Genomic DNA, 23,044 nt, shown 5'->3' with positions numbered 1-23,044 from the left:
GTTGCCCAGAAAGTCTGGCCCAGGACCACGTTTCTTTCTTTCTTTTTCTTTTTCACTTTTTGTCTTAAAAAAAATTTGTTCTGTTTTTGAGGCCAGTGAAATCGCTTATTGGGTTATAAAACGTAACGTTTCAGGAGGAGTGGATCACTGTCTCCCCGGGGTAAGAAGCTGGTCAGTGAGGATGTTCCTCAGGGCCTTCCGATGACATACCAAGTGTACCGTCTCTGAACCATGCTTATTTTTTTTTTCTCAACATTTATTTATTTTTGGGACAGAGAGAGACAGAGCATGAACGGGGGAGGGGCAGAGAGAGAGGGAGACACAGAATCGGAAACAGGCTCCAGGCTCTGAGCCATCAGCCCAGAGCCTGACGCGGGGCTCGAACTCACGGATCGCGAGATCGTGACCTGGCTGAAGTCGGACGTTTAACCGACTGCGCCACCCAGGCGCCCCTGAACCATGCTTATTTTAATAACAGCACTTGTTATTGTCCATCTTGATTTTAGATTTTATTTTAGCCACCTCAGGGGTGTGAACTAGCAACTCACTGCGGTTTTCATCTTCATTTCCCTGGCAGTGAATAACACTGAACATCCTTTCGCGTGCTTAACTGACCATTTGTCGGTCTTCTTTGGAACAATGGATATTCAGATCCTTTGTACAGTTATTAATTGGGGCATCTTTTCATTTGGAGTTGTAAGAGTTTTTATATGTACATCACGGACATAACTCTCTTATCAAATGTATGATCTGCAAATATCTTCTATGATTGGGGGACTGTTTTCTTTTTTTAACTCTCTTCATGGTAGTCTTTGAAGCACAAAGCTTTTAATGTTAATGAAGTCAAATTTTTCTTTTGTTGTTTGTGATTTTGGTGTCTGGAACCAAGTTTTACATTAATTTCTTTTCTACAAGTCTCTGGGACAGTGTAAAGGCGGAGCCCCAACCTGAGTCGGGCATGGGACCTAGAGTTACTTTGCTTCTTCCCATTCAGCGTCCAGGTAGACAGGTAGATGTGGACAAACTTCCTCGGGCAGAGCTTTTCAGTCTCTTCTTTCAAAGATGGTACAGTGTTCAGGAGCCTTGTCTGTAGGCAAGTGTCTCGATTCCAACCCCCTGCCTTGCAGAGACTCACGGTTGAACCTCCTTTTCCTGGATGGGCACCATGTCCTGAGTCCTGCAGCTCCCAGGATGGATGTCCCCTCCCCGTGCCAACCCCCTGGGGCAGCCACCGCACCAGCTCACCACCCAATGCTTCCGTCCCGTCGTGTCTCTGACACATGGGGATTTCTCCTGTTTTTCTTATGAGGACAACCAATAAATTCAAAATCCCCCCTAATTATATTTTGTCCACAATTTTTTAGTTAGTAACGGTGACGCGTTTCTTTTTTCTTCTAATATTTTCTTGGTCTGCCTGTTACTGGAGTTAGAACAGTCCCTTAGAATGTTTCAAGTTCTCTTCTTTGTCACAAAGACTCAGACACTGAATAGAGCTTTTAAAAAATCCATGTGATCAGACAGCCACAAGCTGAGCATACAGTCTCAATCTTTTATTGCTAACGTAATAAAACCTACAGCCGAAAAGAAAGCCAGGAAGGCATCTGAGGCAGCCCCGGCTGTTCTGGCAAACCCCTCTTTAAATGTCGGTCCTCTTGGAAGAGGAACGATACATTTCCACCCGTTCAGGAGAGAACCTAGCCATTTCAGACCAGGCGGAAGGAGCTGGTCTGTATCACCATACCCTTTCAATAGGACAGCAGCCCTTTTTTGGGACTCCATAATGTCAAACTGGGCCAGCGAGGGTCCCCAAAACCACAGGTCAGCCCACAAAGCCCAGAAAGTTCAGGGAACACACTGGTCCTTACCAGACCGCAGTCCACATTTTTGCCTGTTGACCCCAGACACTTCTCCCTTCCTCCCTGGCAACCGGCGGCAACCCCGAGCCAGGCGGCTCTGGGCAGAGAAGTGCGTACCGTTTCTGGAAAGATTCTAAGGGTCAGGCATGCCTGCTGTTTACTCTTTCTTCTCCCTCTGGTAGCTCGGCACAGATGACAATTAGTCTTACGGCACAGCAGAGCCTGGGTCCTTGAGTCACCTCGAAGAGAGCCACCCCCTGAACAGGAACAGTCCTACTTGGTGGCAACTGAAAAGTGGACTTCTATTGTGCTAAAGCCACTGAACCTTCGAGGGGCTCTTTGTCAGTGCAGGTGAGACTATCTTAAGACGCCCACAAACTACTTTGTCAAGAGGAGGTCCTGAGGGCCTTGTGCTATAAAGATCTCCCTTAGGAACTCTGTACACTCTTGCTTCTTATCACTGATGGTGAGAACCGTGCCTCACTTCGCAAATAATACCGTGAATCCAGCCCCCCGTAAAATCCGTCACTAATTTCAGATGAGTGGCATTCGCTCTAATGACGTTCTACTTAAGTCACGGTTGCAGTTGACCTGATTACTGGGTTAGGAGAGTGTGGACGTAGACACAGGTGGGGACAGAGCCGATGAGACGCGATGACGGGGGACACGGGTGGGGGCTGAGCCCCGGGGCGGGAAGAGCCCCCCCACCTCACCTGACTCGCGCGTGCGGCCCCGCACCGCCTCGCTCCAGGGCCCGGCGCCGATGGCGTTGAACGCCTGCATCTGGAGCTCGTACTCCGTCCACTCCTCCAGGCCCTCGATGGTGAACTCCCTCTCCAGCCGGTCGTTGATGACCTGTGCCAGTGCCTGGGGCCGGAGGTCGGGGCGCCAGTACTTAATCCTGTAGCCCACCGACTCGGGGTTCCCGTTGTACTGGGAATCGGGCAGGGGCTGGAAACAAACGACACCCGGGGTGAGCCGGCATCTCCGAACTGCCACCTGTCAAGGCCGCCAAGCCTGGGTCCGTCTTATGAGGCCAATTCCTTGGAAAATATTTCCCGCGGGGAACACGCTTGGAACCTTTACCGCGTTTTGTCCCCCCAGAACTTTTCTTCCGTTGATTAAATGAAACCCTATCAGTAACTTTGGCTGGACGTAATTTCTTTTAATACATCTTGGCTTAATTTTGTGGGGGAAACGCTCTGAATAAATATCAGGCTGGCTCTCGTACAAACATTGAGTATTGGCTTCATGTTGACCCAGCTTAAGGACTTACAGGTCCAGCTTATGGCACCACTGGTTTCCCTCCCCCAGAGAATATTCCTCAGTTCCAAGAAGCCAGTGAGTGATGCTGCTAATTAATTAACAGGGTCTCCGGGGCTGGTCTGTGACCCAAGCCCAACGGGAAAACGCAATACTTTTTGGTTTCACCAAGAGGTTAGCTGTGACTAGGACAAAGCCGTGGCCAACGCATCACTAAGCTCTGGTTTCACGCTAGGTCCTGGACACTGGAGATGACCGTCCCTGCCGCCAACTTCCGGCCCCCCAACTCACCACCCAGCGGAGCCGCAGGCTGGTCTCGCTAGCAGTCCGCACGGTGATGCTGGTCGGAGCCACGTCCGGGGGCGCCTGCAGGGTCTGGATGACCCGGGAGGACTGGCTGAAGGGGCTGGCACCGACGATGTTCACCTGCCTCATTCGAAATCTAGAGGCAAATGGCAAAAGGCAATGTGGAAAGATGGACAGAACAAAAAAAACCCACAACGTTCTCGGAAGGTGCAGGCGTGTGTCCCTCTGTGTCATCAAGGCTGCCGCTCAAGGGCACCTTCTTTCCACCTGGTTTCATTAAAAATGCAAATTGCGTATCTGGTCCTTTTCCCCCAAAACCTCCAAAGAATGGTAAATTCATTGAAACTCAGAGATGCCACATTCCCGAGTGCAGCATAATGGAATGGGTTTCATGGCCAGAAATCTGTGTCGTCAGATGCCACCGGCTGATTCGAGTTTGGGGTAAGGACAGGGGGTTGGGGTTCAAAGAAGCAGTTGACAGAACTGGAGTGTCAGGATGTCACGACCAATGGTGGCCTCGAGAGTCTGGTGTCTTTTCACCAGAACGGATGCCCTCACCCCATTCTCTGTCGGCTCAGGAGAGGTGCACTGGCCCCAGAATCCGCACCCCGGGACCCGAGCCCCATTGGCAATTGGGACCCGAGGCAAATCAGACTCGTCTCCATTTCCTTACCTATAAAAGGAGGGTGGGGGCGGATGTGCTTTAAAGCTTGGTTGGGCTAATGTTTTCAGTTCTCTGTTATTTGTATGTCGATTACTTGGAGTGAACTTTTGTCCAATAAATGTACCCTGAGCAAACACGCATCTATTACAGAGTCTGGAATAGGACACGAACAGGGGTCTCTAATCACAGTTTCTGGCCTTCGAAGCAATTGTACAACTGACATCAATTTCACATGGAAAGCCTGGAGGCCCTGCAGCTCACGTGCGGAGAAAAAAAAAATTTCTCGAAAAGCGAGTGCGTGGTGCCTTGATTCATCTGCTCTAATCTGAGCGAGGCTGTTAAAACGAACAGAAGCTTGAACAGCATCTCTCATTAGGCATTTAGGAAAAAAAAAAAACCGTAATGTCGGTATTATACTCAAAAAAAAATGTTCTTTACAAAGATGCAATTTCACCTTTTACTCTCTGAATTAGTCATTCTTAGTCTTTTACTCCCCGATCTTATGAAAAGTATCCGTCCTGGCAGAACAGTGACATTATCAAACTCAACATCTGGCGATAACTGGAAATTTCATCTTGGTCAATGATCTTACGGGAAGTTATAACATCTCTAACGGCTTGTGATCACGCTACCCTTTGTTAAGGCCAAGGATTTACTGCCTGGATAGGTTTCAGGATCAAGAAGCAAAAGGTTAAATGGCATGTTAAGTGCTTGATTAGTGAGGCCCGCGGCTCCTGGGCGTTGCAACGGGAAGCAGAGGATGTTCAGTGGAAGGTGCTTTGTTTATACACAGGCTGTTGACAGGCGCAAGGGGTCACTGGGCTTTGTGAAGACCCACGTCTGGGCTGCCTGGGGCTTTTGGTATTAAGCCTAACTTAAGAGTGAGCCATCGCAGCTGGTGTTGAAGGAAGGAGAGCCGCTAATCTGGCCTCGGGGATATACCCTCTCTTGGAATCCTCCTGAGGATTCATGTAACATGAATTCAGGTAACATGGACTGTTACTGCTGCGGAGAAATGCCTCGGTCACATACACAGAGCTGGGTTTTGGTCTTGCGGGCTGAAGCCACCCGCTGGCCTTGCCAGCCCTCCTCCTGTGGCGGTCTAGCACCCGAGGTTCTCACCTGTAATGAGTGTAGGGTGTGAGGTTTGGGATCTCCAGCGTCTGGGCGTCAGGCTCATTCTCCTCCTCGTAGAGGCTGACCCACTCCTCCTCCTCTCCGATGGCTCCAACCTGTGGGAGAGAAGATCGTGAGAGGGGACGGAGGAGCCGCAAAGCGGATGCTGCCGTTTACACCGTGTGCAACTGCCTGGTGCGAGTCGCGCTGGGCAGACCCACCCCGTGTCCCGCACACGGGCAGGTTAGTTGAATCTTGCACACACCTTCGGTCTAAGCCTTGGAGATAAGGCTCCTGCCAAGTCCAAGGTCCTGCCAGGGTCAGGACCCAGAGGGCGGGGCCTGAGGGTGAAGTCTCTGGGGACAAACGTCACGAACCTCACACCCTCCCGTCCTCCCTCCTGCTTAACAGGTGAGGATGCAGAGACAGTCCCAGAGAGAAGACCTGGCCAGGATCCCACGTGACCCCACGTGGCCGCGTGTCCTCACTTAGGGTCCAGAGCCATTTCCACCACACGATGACCGGGGGGACGGAGTCTCTGCCCACTTCTGTCCCAAACACACACTTTTCAAAGAACTGGCGCTTCTTCAAAGAACCTTTCGCGGAGAAGGACTGGCCGCTGCCCGGGAGCCAGACCAGCAGGCCAAGTCAAGAGACACCATGACCTTACACCAGCGAGGAGAGCCCTGACTCCACATCCCTGTGTCAGGCACACTCGGCCTTGTGCAGGCTGTGTGGCTCTGGGGGACCCAGCGGACACACGTGGAGGGAAGGCTGGAGCACAGAGGGAGTTTCAGGCCAAACGTGCCGTGCCGAGGTGGGTCATTCCAGGGCCCTGCGCTTTTAACACTTCATAAAGGTGTCAAACGACACAAATGAGCAGAAATGTGCTCGTTAAGCTTGCAAGTGGCCAGGGGGCTGGGGGACGGCACAAGAACCCGAGATCTCGGAAAACCGGAGGGTGGTCCAGGAGGGCGAGGAGGAGCCTGAGCGGACACAGTGCCGACAGGCCCGCTTCCTCCAGAAAGCTAAATGCAGACTCGAAGCTCTAAACACCCCATGTTGAAAGCACAGAAAGAGTCTGGCCGTTCCTCGAGAAGTTAAACAGAGGACGACCATATGGGCCAGCAGTTCTGCTCCCAGGGGGACGCCCGGAAGCTGGTCCTCTAGCAGGTACACGGGTGCACGTGTTCACGGCAGCTCTGGCCACAGGGGAAGGCCACACAGGGGCCCACGGGCGGACGTGCGGATCAGCAGCTACAGTGCCCCCACACTGTGGACTGTGCAGCTGTAGAAAGGAACCTACAACCTACAAGGTGGGTGAACCTCAAAAACGTGACGGTAAGTGAACGAAGCCAGACCCCAAAGGCCACATATTGTACGACTGCATTTCATGCAGTTCCCAGAATAGGTAAATCCAGAGTCAGGAAGCAGATCGGTGGGTGCCAGGGGCCGCAAGGAGGGAAGGGTGAGTGACTGCTTCACGGGTACAGGACTTCCTCTCGCGGTGATGAGAACGTTCCGGGACCGGGTGTTGAGCAACATCGTGAACGCACTGACGGGTGAACTGTGTACTTTGACACGGTTAACTTTATGTTACGTGAATTTCAACTCCGTTTAAAAAATCAAAAACGTTAAAATAAAAGATGGGATGACTGGTCAAAAACGTGTGGTGGAGAAAGATGCGGAGGTCAGAGTCGATGCACGGCCCGGGAGTCAGAAAAGCAGCAGGGTAGTTGAATGGGCAGTGAAATCAGGAAAAGATGATGGAGTCGGCACAGCTGGGGACAGGTGGGTAGCCTCCAGGACCCTTGCGCCGGTGGAGGCTAGTCTCCCCCAGTCATCAGCACGGGGGCCCCCACCGGAGCCTGCAGAGACACAGAGGTGAAAGAGGGAGAGAGCAGACGTACATCGAGGATGGTGCACAGAACGCCTGTGTTGGAGAAGGGAGGGTCTAGGCTCACCCGGGTTGGAGGAGCTGCAGAAACAGACAGCACTAAGTGCCCCCAGGGCCCAGGGCCGCCACCGGCCTCCTCCTCTGTGCCCGTGATGTGGAAGGGGCCCAAAGGGGAAGACTGGCCAGTACTGACCATGGCCTGGGTCCGTGCAACGCGGCCGGGCAAACGGAGGCGAGCCCCCGCCGTGTGGTGTCAGGGAGCGCACCAATGTCCACTCAGGAGCCCTGCCCGTGGCCCGGCGTCCAGCCAGGGGCAGACCCTGCACGAATCTGGGGGGTGAAGGAGGGGAGCTGGCAGATGAACTACAGGGCGGGAGGAAAACCACAGCTGTGCCCCAGACTTGGAGGGTCTGCCGCGGTTCTGCCCCACGTAGAGGGGACCACACTGTCTGCTCAGCACCGTTCTAGACGTTAACAAGATGTAGGCACGCCTCAAAGTCAAAACGCTAACAGTTCAGCCCAACTGTACTGAGTGTCAGGAACCCCCTCGATCTGGGCCTCACGGCAGGGTGTCGTGGTTTCTGAGTCCGAGGTGACAGGTGAGCTCCTCTCCGTGAAAGGGACCCTCGGGAGACTGAACTGAAGCACTTGTACCATTTCTTGTAAGACAAGTTTAGGGGGAAAAACGGAAAGGAGGATGAAAGGAAAAAGGGAAGAGATGACTTCGGTTTTAGGAGAGTCAGTTCAAGACCTTTTATCTCCTGTTTGAGCCCCTACGGAGACGCCTCAGAGGGTGCTGGGGAGCAGGGCGGCCGGCGCTCGGGGCACCGAGTGACAGAGGCAGGTGTGGGCCGTGGGCACCTGCTCACCACCAACAGGAACCGGGACACGAGTGCTGCCCCGGAGCACCGTTGTCCTGACGTGTCTGTGCACATGGAGGGGGGACACGCACGGCAAGTGCCATTTATGGACCAAATCCCCAGGCCCCACCATGGGGGCCCCTGTGCTTCTGCGAAGGCACTCCTTTCTGCTATCTCCCTGTGTCCCCAGCCCCACCCCTCCAGCCATGGCTGCTTTATCTGAGCTCCTGGTATAGAGAAATACCCCGGGCTAAGAAACGACAGGGCTTGGTGGTGGCAGGCTTTTGGCCTCAAAGTCTGGCGTGTTTGGATTCCATCTGTCTGGTTGCCTCACTGGCCTAAAGCATTCATCTGCCGGCCCGGTGACCGCCCTGACCCCGTGGACGTCACTGGCCCGAATGGGCACCGGGGGCTCGGAGCGTGCCCTTGGCCATGCAGCCACTGTGGTTGCCGGGGCTCAGCACATGGCCTCAGCGGGGTCAGCAGGGGTCGCCTGCCCTGGGTTTCTAGCCTGTTCCGCTCACATGATTGAGAAGACGGGAGAGGAACTGGCAAGGCCTCCTTATACGCTACTCGAGAAACACTGCAAGGCATCCGTGGAGGTTGCAAAGGCAGGAACCGGCTGGCGTGGTCCCCCGGGGGCCCTGGCCCGCAGCTGCATTAGCCCCATGGCTGGGAAACGTGAGGGGCCGGCAAGATGACACCCGCTTAGCGTTCCTGGGAAAGAATGCCACTCCGCACTGGAGAGCCTGTGCAGAGAGAGCTCCCAGGCCCTGCCGCCATGTTCCCAGCCATGCCTAACACACCTTCTGAGAAGGTCACTGTGGGTCGAGTGCAGGGCTTCTGTTTTGCGGAGGGGAGCCTCCGGCTGTAGGGCTAGGATGAATGGATGGGGACACCCAAGGTCACAGTTCCCTGCCTTCCCATGGAATGCTCCGTCTCCTTTTTAAACAACCTGGATTTGAACGGGCGCCAAATTAGCGGCGAGCCCAGGTGGGCGCCACGTGGTCCGTTTGGCTCTGCCCGCCACTTCTCCTTGCGAAGCCAGTCTGTCATTGCCCAGAGGCATCACTTAGTCGCAAACACCTGCACCTTGCAAAGGCTCTTCCCACCCTCGAAAGTGTGCCCCCTCCCCACTCCTGTCTTTGCAGCCCATGAGCTCCTCCAGAAGCTGCAGGGCGTCCGGGGCTTTGGGAAGCATCCAGGAACGCCCCTGCCCCCATGCCACTCATTCTGCCCTCTCAGGGCATCTTCTGTGTCCCTGAGATACAGCGTTCCTCCTGCCTGTCATATCCTTTTAAAAACATGACTCTCCTATGAATACACAGTACAGGTCAAAGATTCCTTTTGCTTGTTGGTCAGGGAACCAGCAAGGTGCTGAAACGGGTTCAGAGAATACCAGAGTCAAAGTGCAAGGACTCCACCAACGAGGACACACGTTTTGCCACAAGATGGCAAAATTAGAAGTAAAACCGGTTACAAGAGCACGGCAACCCTAATCTCTGGGTGCGGAACTTTCAATCTTCTGTAAGTTCTAACTTAGAACATCTAACTTCACAGAGCCTGAGCCAAATCATAAATAGTAAGACAAACACAATCACGGTCCTGAGGACAGACGAGCCGGAGGCAAGCTCATGAAACCAGACCCCAGGACAGGGACCAGCCCGCTACGGCCCGAGGGCCAAATCCGGCCCACCTCCTCCCGTTTTTGTCAATAAAGTTTTATTGGGACACGACCACACTCGGTGGTTTGTTTCCTGCCAATGGCTGCTTCTGTGCTGCCAGAGCAAAGCTGCTTAGTTACAGCGGAGACTGTCTGCCCGAAGGCCTAAAGGATTAACTATCGGGCACTTCACAGGAAAAGTTTGCCAACCCCTGGTCCAGCGCTTCACCAAAAGGACAGGCAGTGCCCCTCTGCCTCCTTACTGAGGTGACTTGCCATGTTTGTCTTCCCTTTTGTCTGCATGAGAGCCCCCGGTCAGGTTCAGGGTCTCACCCCTCACTGCCCCCCCCGGGCGTCACCCCCAGGAGCCGTCCCAACCTGTTGGCTTCATATACAAATGTGCAGGATTTCAAAATCAGTACTGAAACGAGGTTGTCTTGCGCTGAGCTCCACAAGCAAATTATTACTGAAAATGTAATTTTACTTACGGATCTCCGAAGCAGGGGAGGAGGAATGCTTAAGTTTCTATAATAAAGGGTTTACATTTTGATCTGAAGCGACCAGAATTCTTTTTCGCGAGGAACAGAAGTCTTCTGACACTTGCTGGGCTCCTCCGGCTCTCTAGTGAGATTTCAAAACCATCACGACGGAGTGTTCTAGAAGTAACTAGCTGTTCACTAATGATGTGCTGGACATACAGTGTGGCAGCGCTCTTTAAAGATGAAACAAATCAGAGCTCCACGGGGAAGCTGGGATTTTGACGGTTTTCTTCTCCTTCTTCTTTTAAAGCTAACAAATAGCACTTTACAATACTTAATACAAAAGCAGAAATGCCACACATTTCAAACACCACTCATCAGGGGGTGGTCGTTAGGATCCATTAAGGAACTGCTGTCCTTCCAAAAGCCACGTTCCTCCTGGAGGGCTCTCACTGGCTCGTCCACCTCCCTGTCTGGCTGGGGGGCTGGGCTCCTTGGGACACAGGTGCTCATTTAATGCCTGGGGGTCCCAGAGCCCACCGCCCTCGCCAACTCGGGTTTTCCATCAGAACGGGAGCCGTCTGCCCTAGGACAGCCTGCAGCCGGCGGGGCCTCTGAGAAGTCGAGCGGAAGCCAGCCTGCCCGGGCAGGACCCCCAACACCCCGCTGAGGCCCTGGAGGCCAGAGGAACGGCTGCTCCCAGGACGGTCATTAACCTCATCCTCTGAAACGTACCGGCAAAGGAGAGGATGCATAGGAACGGGCGGCTGTACCGGGAGAGGTGGTGGTGGTGGGGGGGGGGGGCTTGGTGGCATGAGAACACTCTCCTTTCACCCACAGCTAAGAGAGGGAAAAGACTCTTCAAGAATTCATTCCAGGGAACCCTGCCAAGCCAAGTGCACCCTGCTGGCTGTAACTCTGGTGTCAGCAGGAAAACTTGCGTGTCCAGCAACTTCCACGGCTACCAAGGCCCTTCTTGCTCTGAGCGGCGTCCCCCGCGCCCCAGCCAAATGAAGCGCCCCGGTGAGGACGCGGGACAGATGGGGCATCTCCGCATGACTCTGCTGGCCAGTCGCGCACGACCAGGAAGGGGCTTAGGCCGTCCGTCCGTCTGGAACCCTGATGAGTCCTTGGGGGGGCATCGTACCTGCACTTGACCGAGGAGGGTTCAGGCTCTGCAACAGCCCGAGCCGGGATCCCCAGTCCTCCCTCCTGTTCACAGCTGTGCCCGCTGGTTACTTATTTATTCTTTTGTAATTGTTTAACATTCCCTCCATCTGCAGAAGCAGGACTGTGATGTGACCGCTGGGTCTCCTACCATGTGTGGCCTCAAGGACACTGGGTTCTCCTGCCCCCCCTCTGGCTTTCCAGCTTTGTCTTCTCTGGTTCCTCCTTTGCCCCCAGTGACACCCAAATGCAGTGTCCCTGCAGGTGTGTCCCGCCCTCCTCCTTGGCCTCCCTCGGCATCGGTCTCCTTCCTCCTCGCGTTCGGTGTCCCTGCTCGGGTGGCTCAGACCCCCGTGTGTGGCCTGCCTTTGTACTGACTATCGGGTGGACGTTTCTAAGTTCTGCTCACGTCTGAGCTAGCGCCTCAGACCTGACCCTCCTGCGACAGCGCCTGTTCTGCCCCCACCCCGGCTCCCCATCCCGCTCCCTCCCACCCTGCCCGGTGCTCGCAGGCAGGCTGCCCTGCAGCCTCTCATGGCTGCTTGACTCCAGGGACGGGACCTGGCGTAGAAACTCCTGACCTGTTGCTCGAACTACTCCGATAGGTAGTGTAGTCAGCGAACTGAACACAGCAGAATGTGCTTGCTTGTAAGAGCCTCCCTGCCTTAAGACCAAAGGTTCGGGGCTGCCGACGGCTGGGCGCAGGGTCTGCGTGCTCACTGGCCTGGGGAGTCGCATCCCTGACTGGCGGTTGGAAAGCCACCAATCTGGCGGGGCCCTGACCTGCCTCTCGGTGAAAGAGCTGGCTCCTCATCAGTCACCCTGTGCAGTGCACCTGGGTATGTCCCTCAAGTACAGGCCCCCAAATGCTGCAGCCGTGACGGGCACTCTGTGCGGGGGAGCTCCAAGGTCATCCCTGCTGCTGCCTGCTCCTGCTCCTCGTCTGTGCCTTGTCCCACCCAGTCCTCCCTGTGTTGCCTCCCGTGGGCCCCCCCAGGGTTCCCCCACTTTATACACAGTCCCCAAATGTGCCCCCACCTGAAAGAGCCTTCTAGGGATGGTTTTCCCATGAAGCCTTCCCCTCCCGTGAAGAGGCTTCTCCCGCAGGCCATCTGTGCACCCAGGACAGTCCCTGCTCTGGAGCCCGGGTTCTGAGCTCGGCTGCCCGGGGTCTGGGGGCCGGTTGTATGCAGCCTGGGGACCGGGCCATCCCCCCCAGTCTCTCCCCAGCCCGTGCAGGTGGCCTCCTCTGCATCTGTCCCTTCTCTCCCATCAGATACGACCCCTCTCACGGACAAACGGGACACCCACACCTCCCTGTGCCACGGCCCAAGATCCTGAAATGCCGGCGAGGACTTGGGCCCCCACTCTCCGAGTGGCGTGCAGGGGGAAGGTCGCGAAAGGCACGGGGGCGTGAGAACCGGCCTGCTACCTGCCGCCTGCTTTGTGATGCGGGGACCTCAGCCTTGCCTGTAAAGTGAGGACGGAAATGACTCTCCCCCGGAAGTCATCTCCGAGGCACCCTGCTCGGACACCAGGAGGTGCAGTTTCCCATGATGCTTTCACTGCAGAAACTCACCAGGCCGTTCACACGAACCCCCTCCCCCCTCCCCCCTCCCACAGCGCCTGGGCACACCCCCCGCCCTGCAGCCGCCCCCCGCAGGTGCACCAGCCACGCTTCCAGTTTCTGCATCTGACCCCTGACTTCTGGGGCCCTGCGGACCCTGGAGCGGCTGCCCCAGGAGGCACGCAGCCGAGGCCTAGAGAGAGCAAACAACTTGCCTGTGACACAGCTTTCGGTCCATAGCCCACACTGTATCCCCTCCTCCAGGGGGCTCCCGAGTTCTGGGCCACCGTCCCCCTGCCCTCATCACCCAGGGCCAGGGACCTATGCCCTGGAGCCTCTCGCTTTACTCAAGCTGGCCAGGCTTCAGCCTGCCCTCCCGCCTCCCCACTCCTTCCCGCAGAAACCAGAGTAAGGCTCTCGCCCAAGCGCCACCTCCCCTGGCCTCCTGACAGGCCCTGGGGCTTCCCCCTGTGGCCCTGTGTGGCATCCCGTGCCCCCTCCTCTGGGAACGGTCAATAAAGACTGTTTTTTCAGAGTCATCTCCTGACCTGGTGGCCTCGCCACACCTGAATAAAAACTAAGTTTGTATTTTAAAACAAAAGGTACCATGTAATTTTCCAACTCTGCCTTTTGCACGGCTGTTGTCTCTGCTCAGAAGGCCCTGCAGCGCCCGGCGCCAACCTCGCCTCCGCGGAGCCCTCCTCGGCTGTTCAGGCCAGGCCCCCATTTGCTTTCGGGCTCTCTCTTAACGGCAGGTCTCATCCGTGTGAGCCAGATTATATGCCCGCCGTCCCGCCCACGCCCCCACCCCCACCCCCACCCCGGGCTGTGAGGTTCTGGAAGTCTTTGTAACTTGGCGTTGGGCACCAGACCGGAAACCTGTAAAACAGGAGGTGCTTCATAAATGTCTGCTGGGTGAACGGGTGACTGAATGACACAAATATAAAACCTGGTGCCTGAAAAAATGGAACATGGGTGAACCTAAAAATCCAACAGGAGAATTAGGACGAAAGGTTTAGAGCGGTCCTCAAGATGAGTAGAAAAATATTACCCTCGTAAAACTTAATTTGGTTTCACAGTTGTGATTTCTATACGTGTTGACCTCTCTTTCCGGAAAATGACATGATAAAACATTTCCCTAGGTCCCTACCTGCACCGTCACTGATGCCATGATATGTGCTGCTCTGTGGTATTTTTACAAGTCCCGTAATAGGACCTAAAAGGATCCGATAGACTAATGAACAAGAAGGCTGGTTCAAGCCGTTCATCTTGTATGGATTTCCCAGGCTGGTCAAGAAATAAGGGAGAAAAGTCATTGTCAGGGTGTCATCAGGCACAACCAAGCAAACAATAAACACTTTGAAATATCCGCGAGTGACGTCGCAGTCACCTAGCACGGCTGTGCCTCAACGCTGAGCCAGACACGTTGTCCCGGAACAAAGAGGAGCCCACCTTGGCACATTACGCAGGTGACCGCGTCATCATTGAAGGAGCCATTAGAACTGGTGACAGCCCTCCTCTGCATACTCTACAGACAATTTAGAACTAATGTCACTCTTTTTCTTCCTATTATGAGAAAGAAATTCAACTAGTCAGAGTTTATTACAGCCGAGCTGCTGACAGATACGCCTGAGAAGGGCCACAAACGGCTCTAACCTCCATCCCTAATGAGGGAAGGGGGAGATATAATTAGTGATTACAAGTCCCCACCTACAGATCTCCGAGTGATGAGGCAAAAAACGTCTGGCCTGTGACCCTGCTGCAGACGGGACACGCTGGAAGAGGTGACAGGAGCCAGGTGGATGGTTAGGTAAGGACAGGAAACACCGTGAGAACACGGAGGCTCGCCCACGAGTAGGCGCTTGTGCGGTGACCTGCCCCCAGGAGGCTTTCCGGGCACCCTCCTCCCACGCAGCCAGCCTGCCTGGGTCCCAGGTGAGCGGCCACAACAGGACAGACAAGGTGCCCGGTCTCGCCGAGCTTACGTTCAGTCTCTGGGGACCCTGTGACCGCGTAACAAACCAAGAAGAACCTTTCTGCGGGAACGGAACAGGGGGAGAGGCTCTGGGCCCTCTTGGCCCGTCTGCCTCACCCCCCTGGTTAGGACTTGGAGCCCGGTATCCCGGCTGCGTTGGATGATGGGTGCGGAATAGGCAGTCCCTCTGTGCACTCAGGTGGCCCGTGCCCTTCAGGCCGGGGAAAGCTGGGAGCCACCGAAGGCTGGCAGGGGAGCCCTGTTGCCGTTCGTGGCATAATTTATACCAGGAAAAGGAGGCCAGGGATTGCCGGACTTAACATTTTTCAAGCGTGGATTTGGGTTGCTCGTGAGTGAGTTCTAAGTACCGGCGGCTTGACCCCCAGCTGACCCTCTGGGCGCTCGAGCCTGGGCTGCCTGCCAACACCAGGAGCTTGGGCCTTTTCCCGACTGCAGGCCCCACATCACAGGGGACTCAGCCCTCCTCGGTTCTCTGGGCACGGAGTACCTCCCGCCCTGAGCTCGCCTGGGCCCCGGGGCCCACTCTGGCCTGGGCCTGCCTGACTTTCCAGGTGTTTCCGGGTGTGGCCCTGCATCCTCACCACGGGCCTCCCCAGGAACGCAGTCTTTCCTCAAACGTTTGCCTTGATTATTTTGATTATGCGCTTCCATTTATTAAGTGCTTAATACGTGTGAGTGCCATGCTTTCAATGCACTGCTACTCCCACCATGCAGCAGGGTGCCGGTGACCACAGTCGGCCGCCAGCCAGCGCTGTGGACTCCCCTATGCCCATTAGCCTGGAGCCTGGCTTGTCAGCAATGCGCCTACGCTCCTGCTTTGGCGCTGTGCTTTGCCAGTCGGCCTGTCCCTTCCTGGTCTGGCCTCCGGCCATACGGACCCCACAGGTCCTTACCCGTCCTGCCCATCCTAAAAAGGTCAAGGGCAAAGCTGCAGCTCTAAGTATTTTATTGCAAAATCCTAGTATCTCAGCCTCCATATTTCCAGGTTTGCTCTTTAACGTTCGGGTGGGCTCTTAAAGGGAAGAATACACTGAAAATAGTACACAACTCCTACTTTCAAATGCAACGTCTTCATAAATTCAGCCTCCTGCAGGCGCCTGGGTGGCTTAGTCGGTTATACATCCGACTTCGGCCTATGTCATAATCTCGTGGTTCATGGGTTTGAGCCCCGCGTTGGCCTCTTGCTGACAGCTCAGAGCCTGGAGCCTGCTTCCGATTCTGTGTCTCCCTCTCTCTCTCTGCTCCTCCCCTGCTCATGCTCTCTCTCATTCTCTCTCTCTCTCTCAAAAATAAATAATCATTAAAAAATTTTTTAAAAACCTCAGCCTCCTCTGAGGCCTGCAGCCGTCTGCTTCCCCTGCACGGCTGGACATCAGTCTCTCTCCTATTTGTCAGAGGCAGGGCTGTATCTTCCCCAGAGGCTACGGTTCGGCAGAGCACGGGCGTGGCAAGGACTCGACCACAAGGAGTGGCCAAAGGTGCAGACGGGAGGCACATCCAGCTGAAGGGAGTGGAGAAGAGCTACGGTCCCAGAATTCTCAGGTCACGCTTGGCCTAAAGCCCCGGGCAGCGTGGGCACGAAGGGAAACACCGGGGCTGCGCGGGCATCAGCTTAAGAGAAAGTCGATGCACTCGTCCACCTGGACATTTTCCCTGCAGCTCGCCACTGGCAGAGATTCGCTGAGAGAGGCCGTGGCTGGGCAGGCTGGGATATGCTCGCCCGGGGAGCCGCGCTCACAGGTGAGCCCGCCAGCCAACGGGAAAGAAAACGAAGCCTGGCTGTCCCCTCACCAGCCCGAGATCCAGTCCCTCGGCAGGAAGTGCCCCGGGAAGCAGAGAACCTCGCTCGGCACCTCAGATTCTTCCAGGGACGTCTCTCCACATGCCACTGCCGTGGACACCGGGGCCACCTGGGGCATCCCTGACGCCCCACCTGTTCCGTCTCCACTACTCTTTAGTTACCGGGAGACCGCAGTCGGCAGGCGTGTGCTTTATTTTATTAGCCCGTAACACGCTCTACAACAGTTCCTTTTAAGAAAATGGTACTATTATGCACAAATAAGCACTAAGTGGGCTCTTCTCCCCTCCCCGTTTTCGGGATGGAAACAGCTTTATCTGTATCATCAGCAATCTTCAGTACAGGGGACCTGCTTGAAGCAACCTTTTGAGAAGACTAGATGTTATTTTGGCTATTAGAGCACAGCAAATGGCTGCAAACGGCAGGGGTTGGCAGGGGTGCCGAGAAGGCAAGCAGGAACGGAGCGGCAAATGAGAACATAGAACATTTGCATTTTCCCCTTCTATGCGCGCCATAGAAACAGGGGAAGAGGTGTTTTGCTCGCTCTATAGTCAAAGGTTACTAATTAAGCAAAGCGTTACCGAACGAGAAATACCTAGAGAAGCTGCTTTCTACAACTTGAACCCACATCTGAGCATCAGCTTATCACGCGGCCCTTCAATGCATTGCTCCGAAGATCTTTTATCCCATAATTCACTGAAGATAACGCCAAGTAATACGAGCCTCCCGGTGCGCTTTAAAAGCAGTCAGAATCTAAAGGAAACTTTTCTGCAAAGACCGTATGATTGAGAAGTGGGTCAAAGGGAAGAAAACGATGCTCTCCTGCCACAAAGTGTTTGGTAAGACCCAAAGCCTCACACCTGTAAGGCCGCTCAGCCATCGCCTACCACGACCCACCTTCCTGGTTCCTCGAGTCAGGGTGCAGACGCCATCTCCTTCCCGGGCCTCTGCCACCGCCTGAACCGGTGAAGTCTCTCCTTCCCGTGTTCTGCTGGCACCTGGGGCCCCCTAGGAACTCGCCCCCTGCTTCCCGTGTGGTATGTCGTTGAGTGGCCGACTTCTCACTGGACCCAGTGTTCCTGCGTCTCTTTCCTCTCTGAACTCAGGCCCCCCGCCAGGCACAGAGCAGCTGTGAGAGGGGATGCTGGAGTCTCACAGCATAGAAAGCCTGGGCTCAGCTTGCAGCCGTCCAAAGAGAATTAGGTGAAGAATGTTCCAGAAGCTTTCTCCTATTCCAACTATAGTCTCAAGGGACCTGTTGTTCTGAGTTTAGGAAAGTTGGAGCCTGGCTGGCCTAGGGAACCCACGGAGATGTTTTCGCAGAAGCAGCTGGGCCAGCTGAAGCGAGGCTTCATGGAGGGAACACCACATGGGCGGGCAGTACAGACGAAAGTCAGGGGCACAGGTCAGGGACACGCCTGCAGGCTGGCAGGTACCCGGAAGAGATTTCATTTGTAAAGTGCCTCTTGCCTAGAGAGCAGAGGCACGTGTGTCTTAGAGAAGTAAGTATGACAAAGCGTTTGAATTCTCTAGCAACCCCTCAAGATGGGTAGGAATATCTGTTTTACAGACAAAGAGCCAGCGCTGGGTGGCCTGCCTGCAGCCGCCGGCTGGGATGGGTAGAGCTAGGATTCAAGGTCCAGGCTCTCTGACCCCCAAGCCTGTGCCATTTGTCCTCAGGTCACCGACCATTTCATCTGGCACCACGTATTCTTGGTGAACTTGTCCGTGGCCTTTCCTGGGGGGTGAGTAGGAGGTGATCCGTGAAAGGTGGTGAATGCCCAGGGTGGCATGAGGAGAGGGTCAAGATAGGGTTTCTGGAAAGATCTCGTGGCCAGAGTCCTGGCCCTGAGAGCGAGAGGAGGGGCTGCAGACCTGCTCTTCTCCTGGAGGGGCAGTGCGAGTGTTAGCAGGTGATGTGGGTGGAGTGGAGTATGTTCTGCCTGGAGCTCCCAGAAAACTGGACCCTGGCCTAGCGGTGAAGTGCCTGCCAAGGCATTTAAGGAGATGCTCATCGGTTCACTTTTCAAGGCACACCCTCTGCTATATGCCTCCGAGGTTAGTAGGAACGGGTCGCAAATAAAAGCAGGATTGGTTTGGCCAAAAAAAAAAAAAAAAAAAAAAAAGGATATTCATGCTAACCTTTGCCGCACCATTATGAAATTTTCTTGGGATAACTCAGTGTATGTTTGGAACCAGTCCAATGCGTTCAGCCCAAACTGGATTAGTATGACATAAAGCTTGGTAGCGGTCTGTTGATGGAGTCAATCCAGGTGTTTGAGGAAAAGGGCATCTTCTTCACGTGGCCAAATGGTCACTAGAGAAGGGCACGCCGGCTCTGTGACGGAAGTGATGTGGGGCTCCCAGCGCACAGCGCGGTAAAATGCTCATCGCTTGTCCTCTGTCCTAAGCAGCCCAGGAAAAGTCTTTAATCTTTACCTTCTGGGGTTTGGAACGAGGTTTCTTTATACAGATGAATGTTTACAGTTTAGGAACACTGAAACACAAGCAGTTCAGATAATGCACTTTAGGGGGAAAAAATTCTCTTTTGGTTTTCAAGTTTCAACCATCTGTACCACTACCAGAATTGTTAGGCTTGCTGAGTTAATTTTAAGACACCTTAGAGAGAATATTTGTCAGGAACTTCCCGTTCGAGCAGTATGGCAGACTAGATAACCTTTAAGGTTAGCCTCCCACCCCCAAAGCCAGAGCAGGGCTGGATACGGCACAAAAGCTGTGTCTTCTTAGATGCCCGGCCAAGCGCTCGGGGAACAAGGGACGTATCTTGAGGCCCATGTCAATGTGACATGTAGCTGTGGCCAAACCCATTGCAAAATCTAAGCAAGTGCTGTCTGTGGGAGGAGACACTCATAATAATTACAGCCTTTAGGGATACAGAAAAACATGGTGGATGTGAAATACTGGACATAATAACAAGTACAACTGGCTCAGAGTGAAGGAGTTTTAGAACCCTGCACCACCTGGAGGAAGACGGAGATAATGGCTAACTTTAGATTTTGATAACTTACATTTGCATGTTACGATTTTAAAGGCAGCTGGTGGGGTGGGAGGGGGGTCAGGACCTATATCCAGGCAGCTGGCAGCCGACTCGGTTGGGAGGAAGGCCCACATCTAGGGGGATTTGGCAAATCAGTAAGTAACTGAAGTCAGTGGGAGCCAAAGAAGGGCTAGTGTCGATGTGGAAAGGGGCGGCCTGAATACACAGGGGGCTCTAAACTGTATTTGGAGGTACTGGTGTGAACTGGTGGCTTTGGCATATACACACAGACACAGAAACAGATGGAGGTGTGTGTGTGTGTGCACCTGAGCATGTGCATTTCCTAGCTCTGGGCACTGAGGAGGCCTGGACACAGTGACAGCCAGTGGCAGTGAGCCCACGTGGTGCCCAGATCTTGGTTTCTAAATACCACTCTCCACTGAAAGGACCCAAGGTTCCTTGGAGAAAGGGCTGAAAACAAAGAGGAAATAGTACGATGAACCTAGAACACCTGGTTTTGCCAAAAAGCAAGAGTGTACTTCGAGCGGCGGGGGCTTATGGGGAGAACATGAAAACCAGGGGGGAGGGCCTCCCCCCGCCGGTGCGGGAGAGCCGGGGCACCAACCCACGTTAGCAACGACAGCAGATTACAATCTGTTAAGTAAAGTAGGAATCCAGGAATCCATTCTGATATAAACAACTGAATGAATAAATAAATGAGGAGAGAAAAACTGTCTCCTACAGTAAAAAGTCCAATCAATAAATGGAGAAGAAATTACTGAATTAGAAAAGTCACTATTTGGTGCCCTCATTGTACTAATTAATTCAGGCAAGAAATTTCAGTGAATGACAAAACCGGTGGGTATGAGCAGGAAGGGGAATGAGATTTTCACAGAATCTCTAAATACCTCCACACAGAACACTTACTCACTGTGAAGAGGAGGAAAGCGGCTCTACCGTGGAGAAAGCCGGCAGACCCCATTTTAATCGTGTGAGCTAAATTAACTCCACCAGTCATGGGGCCTATCAATGTCTTATTAAACCCAACAGGACGCAGTGGGAAGAACCCAGCACCACTTCTGCGACTATCTGACCAAAAATGGATAACCTGATTCTAATCCTCAAGAAATTTACAAACTCGAATTGAGGGGTATTGTAGGAAATGAATGGCCTGTAACCTTTGACACTGCTAAGGTCATGAACATCAAGGACTGGCTGAGGAACTAACCCAGGTTGAGGGAGACTGGAGACTGTGTGACAGCCGGGGGCAGAGTGTCATCCTGGGCTGGATCCTTTCCCACCGAGGACATGTTGGGACAACGGACTGAACTTGTATGGGGTCTCCGAGTGAAGGGAGCTCTCTGTGATACTCTTACAATTTTTTAGTAGTGCTGCAATACTTTCGAGGCCAATGGCACACATGAACTTCAGGGCAATCTTGAACTCCAGCTAAAGCTTTTAACCGACAGCTACAAACCGAGCCAGCGAGGAGCACAGCAGCCTGGGGCGCACACCCGGGGAGTCCACCTTCGCCACATGGGATGCTCTCAGACCGACCTGGGGGAGCACGACCCCTGCGGAAAGGCACAGAGCCCGCCCAGACCATGCTGCCCTGGGAGGAGACATGGAGAGGACGGATCACTGCGTCCCCTTTGGAGCCCAGCGCCCAGGGTCCCTGCAGTCCCTGTAGTTTTTAATCCACCGCTCCACCCGGGAAGTTATCACCCACACAGCAATCCCCTCCCCGCCCCACACTCCACTCGCTAAGGCTCAGCCAGGACTGGGAAACCAAGAGGGTCTTGGGAAGACGCCCCTGACACTCTGGTCTACGCCCAAGTTCAGAGTCAGCAGCCCTGCCTCTCACATCCCTGAAGGGCAATCCAGTCTTGGTGAAAACTGTGGAGAAAATAAACTATTGATCTTAAAAGCCAAACCAACCACCAGAAAAGGCCAGGTTCACTTAAGAACAAGAATACAAAAAATCCTGGCTCCGGACTAAACCAAACGGAAGAGCCACCGTGATCAAGTCGTGTTTATCCCAACGCTGGGATGGTTGACCATTAGACTATCAGCACACATTGTTACCAACAGACGACAGAGAAAAAACCACAAATGACTCAACAGACGCAAAATAATATTTTGATAAAAATAAACTTCTTAATGATTTTTTTTAAAATCCTAAAGTACCAGGAAACAACTCCTAGCAAACCAGGTTTAGAACAGAACGGTCTCAATGCAATACAGCTAGCTATAAAAAGGGATGACTGACCAACCATAAATGTTTTCACGTCGTAGTTGATAACACCTTAACAGAATTTCTTGAAAGGTAGTAATAATATAAACGTTGTTCTATCACTGCTCCAATTCAGTACACGACGGGAGGAGCTCCCCTTCCCCCCATCAAGACAATAGATTAAGTACATTAAAAGAAACAAAAAAAAGAGAAATGAAGGAGATAAAGATTTCTAAAGAAGAAACAAAGCTGTCGCTTTGAACAGATGATAGGACTTCTCTGTAGAAAACTGGAATAGAATTAATAAAGTAAGAAGAGAATTCTCAAAAGTTTCTGGCCATAAGGCAGACTGGCGGCTTAGAGCCAGTCATTAAAAGAAGAAAAATATTCAAAAATCAATTGTGATTCTACAGGCCAGCAGAATGTCAAAAAACGTAATTAAAATTACACACACGTTAATTAATCCTCAGGGCGATTTTGTGAATAGTACTACTGTCCTCATTTCACAGATGAGATTAAGGCTCACAAAGAACTTAAGAAATACGTCCAGGATCACAGAGCAGGGAGAGAGGGTGAGGAAAAGGGGGGCGTCAGGTCTGCCTGATGCAAAGCCCATACTCTTCCCACCGCTGTTGTCAGGTGCACTCACTGCCCTTGATTTTCCGGCCTTTTTCAGGGCAGAGCGAAGGCAGGAATAGAGAGCCCAGGGCTTTTGCCAAGGAGAACACAGCCAAGAAAAGTAGATGTAAACAAATGGGAAGACGTAGCATGCTCCTGGACGGAGGACTCACCATCGACAAGAGTAGCCAGAAAGATCCGAAACAAGTCAAGCGGTGTGTGTGCAGTGGCGGGGGTCAGGAAGACCTTATCGGATACGAAAACGCATTTTAAAGCCTCTATAATTAAAGAATGTGGGATGACTGCATGAGTAGCCAGACTAAGAGAATAAAAAGTTCAGAAATGAACCCAAGCGCATATGGGAATTTAATATTACAAATCAGGAGGAGGAAAAAAAAAAATCACAGGAACTTTTTATTAAACGGCTTTGAGATAATCACAGAGTTATTTGCAAAATTATAAAAATGGATTCATACCTCACTCCACACATAAGGACAAATTCCAAGCGCTTGGGGAGCTAAACGCAAAAAAGCAAGTCGGACAGTGGCGGCAGAAAGTGAGGT

At 53.4% G+C, this 23,044-nt stretch overlaps 1 protein-coding gene across 1 annotated transcript in view; it reads right to left on the bottom strand.

Annotated features, from left to right (window-relative positions):
- SDK1 (sidekick cell adhesion molecule 1) overlaps window positions 1-23,044 on the bottom strand; it is an 883,215-nt gene that overhangs the window by 108,874 nt on the left and 751,297 nt on the right. The window contains exons 23-25 of the mRNA XM_043561368.1: window positions 5,212-5,321; window positions 3,411-3,561; window positions 2,570-2,807 (exon numbers count right to left, since the gene is read on the bottom strand). Coding sequence (XP_043417303.1) covers window positions 2,570-2,807; window positions 3,411-3,561; window positions 5,212-5,321 — 499 coding nt within the window. The remainder of the gene's footprint in view (window positions 1-2,569; window positions 2,808-3,410; window positions 3,562-5,211; window positions 5,322-23,044) is intronic.

The sequence above is a fragment of the Prionailurus bengalensis genome, chromosome E3 (assembly GCF_016509475.1).
Source record: "Prionailurus bengalensis isolate Pbe53 chromosome E3, Fcat_Pben_1.1_paternal_pri, whole genome shotgun sequence".
Lineage (NCBI taxonomy): Eukaryota > Metazoa > Chordata > Mammalia > Carnivora > Felidae > Prionailurus > Prionailurus bengalensis.
The sequence above is the reverse complement of the archived record's forward strand: the minus strand, read 5'-3'. Positions and strand labels throughout refer to the sequence as shown.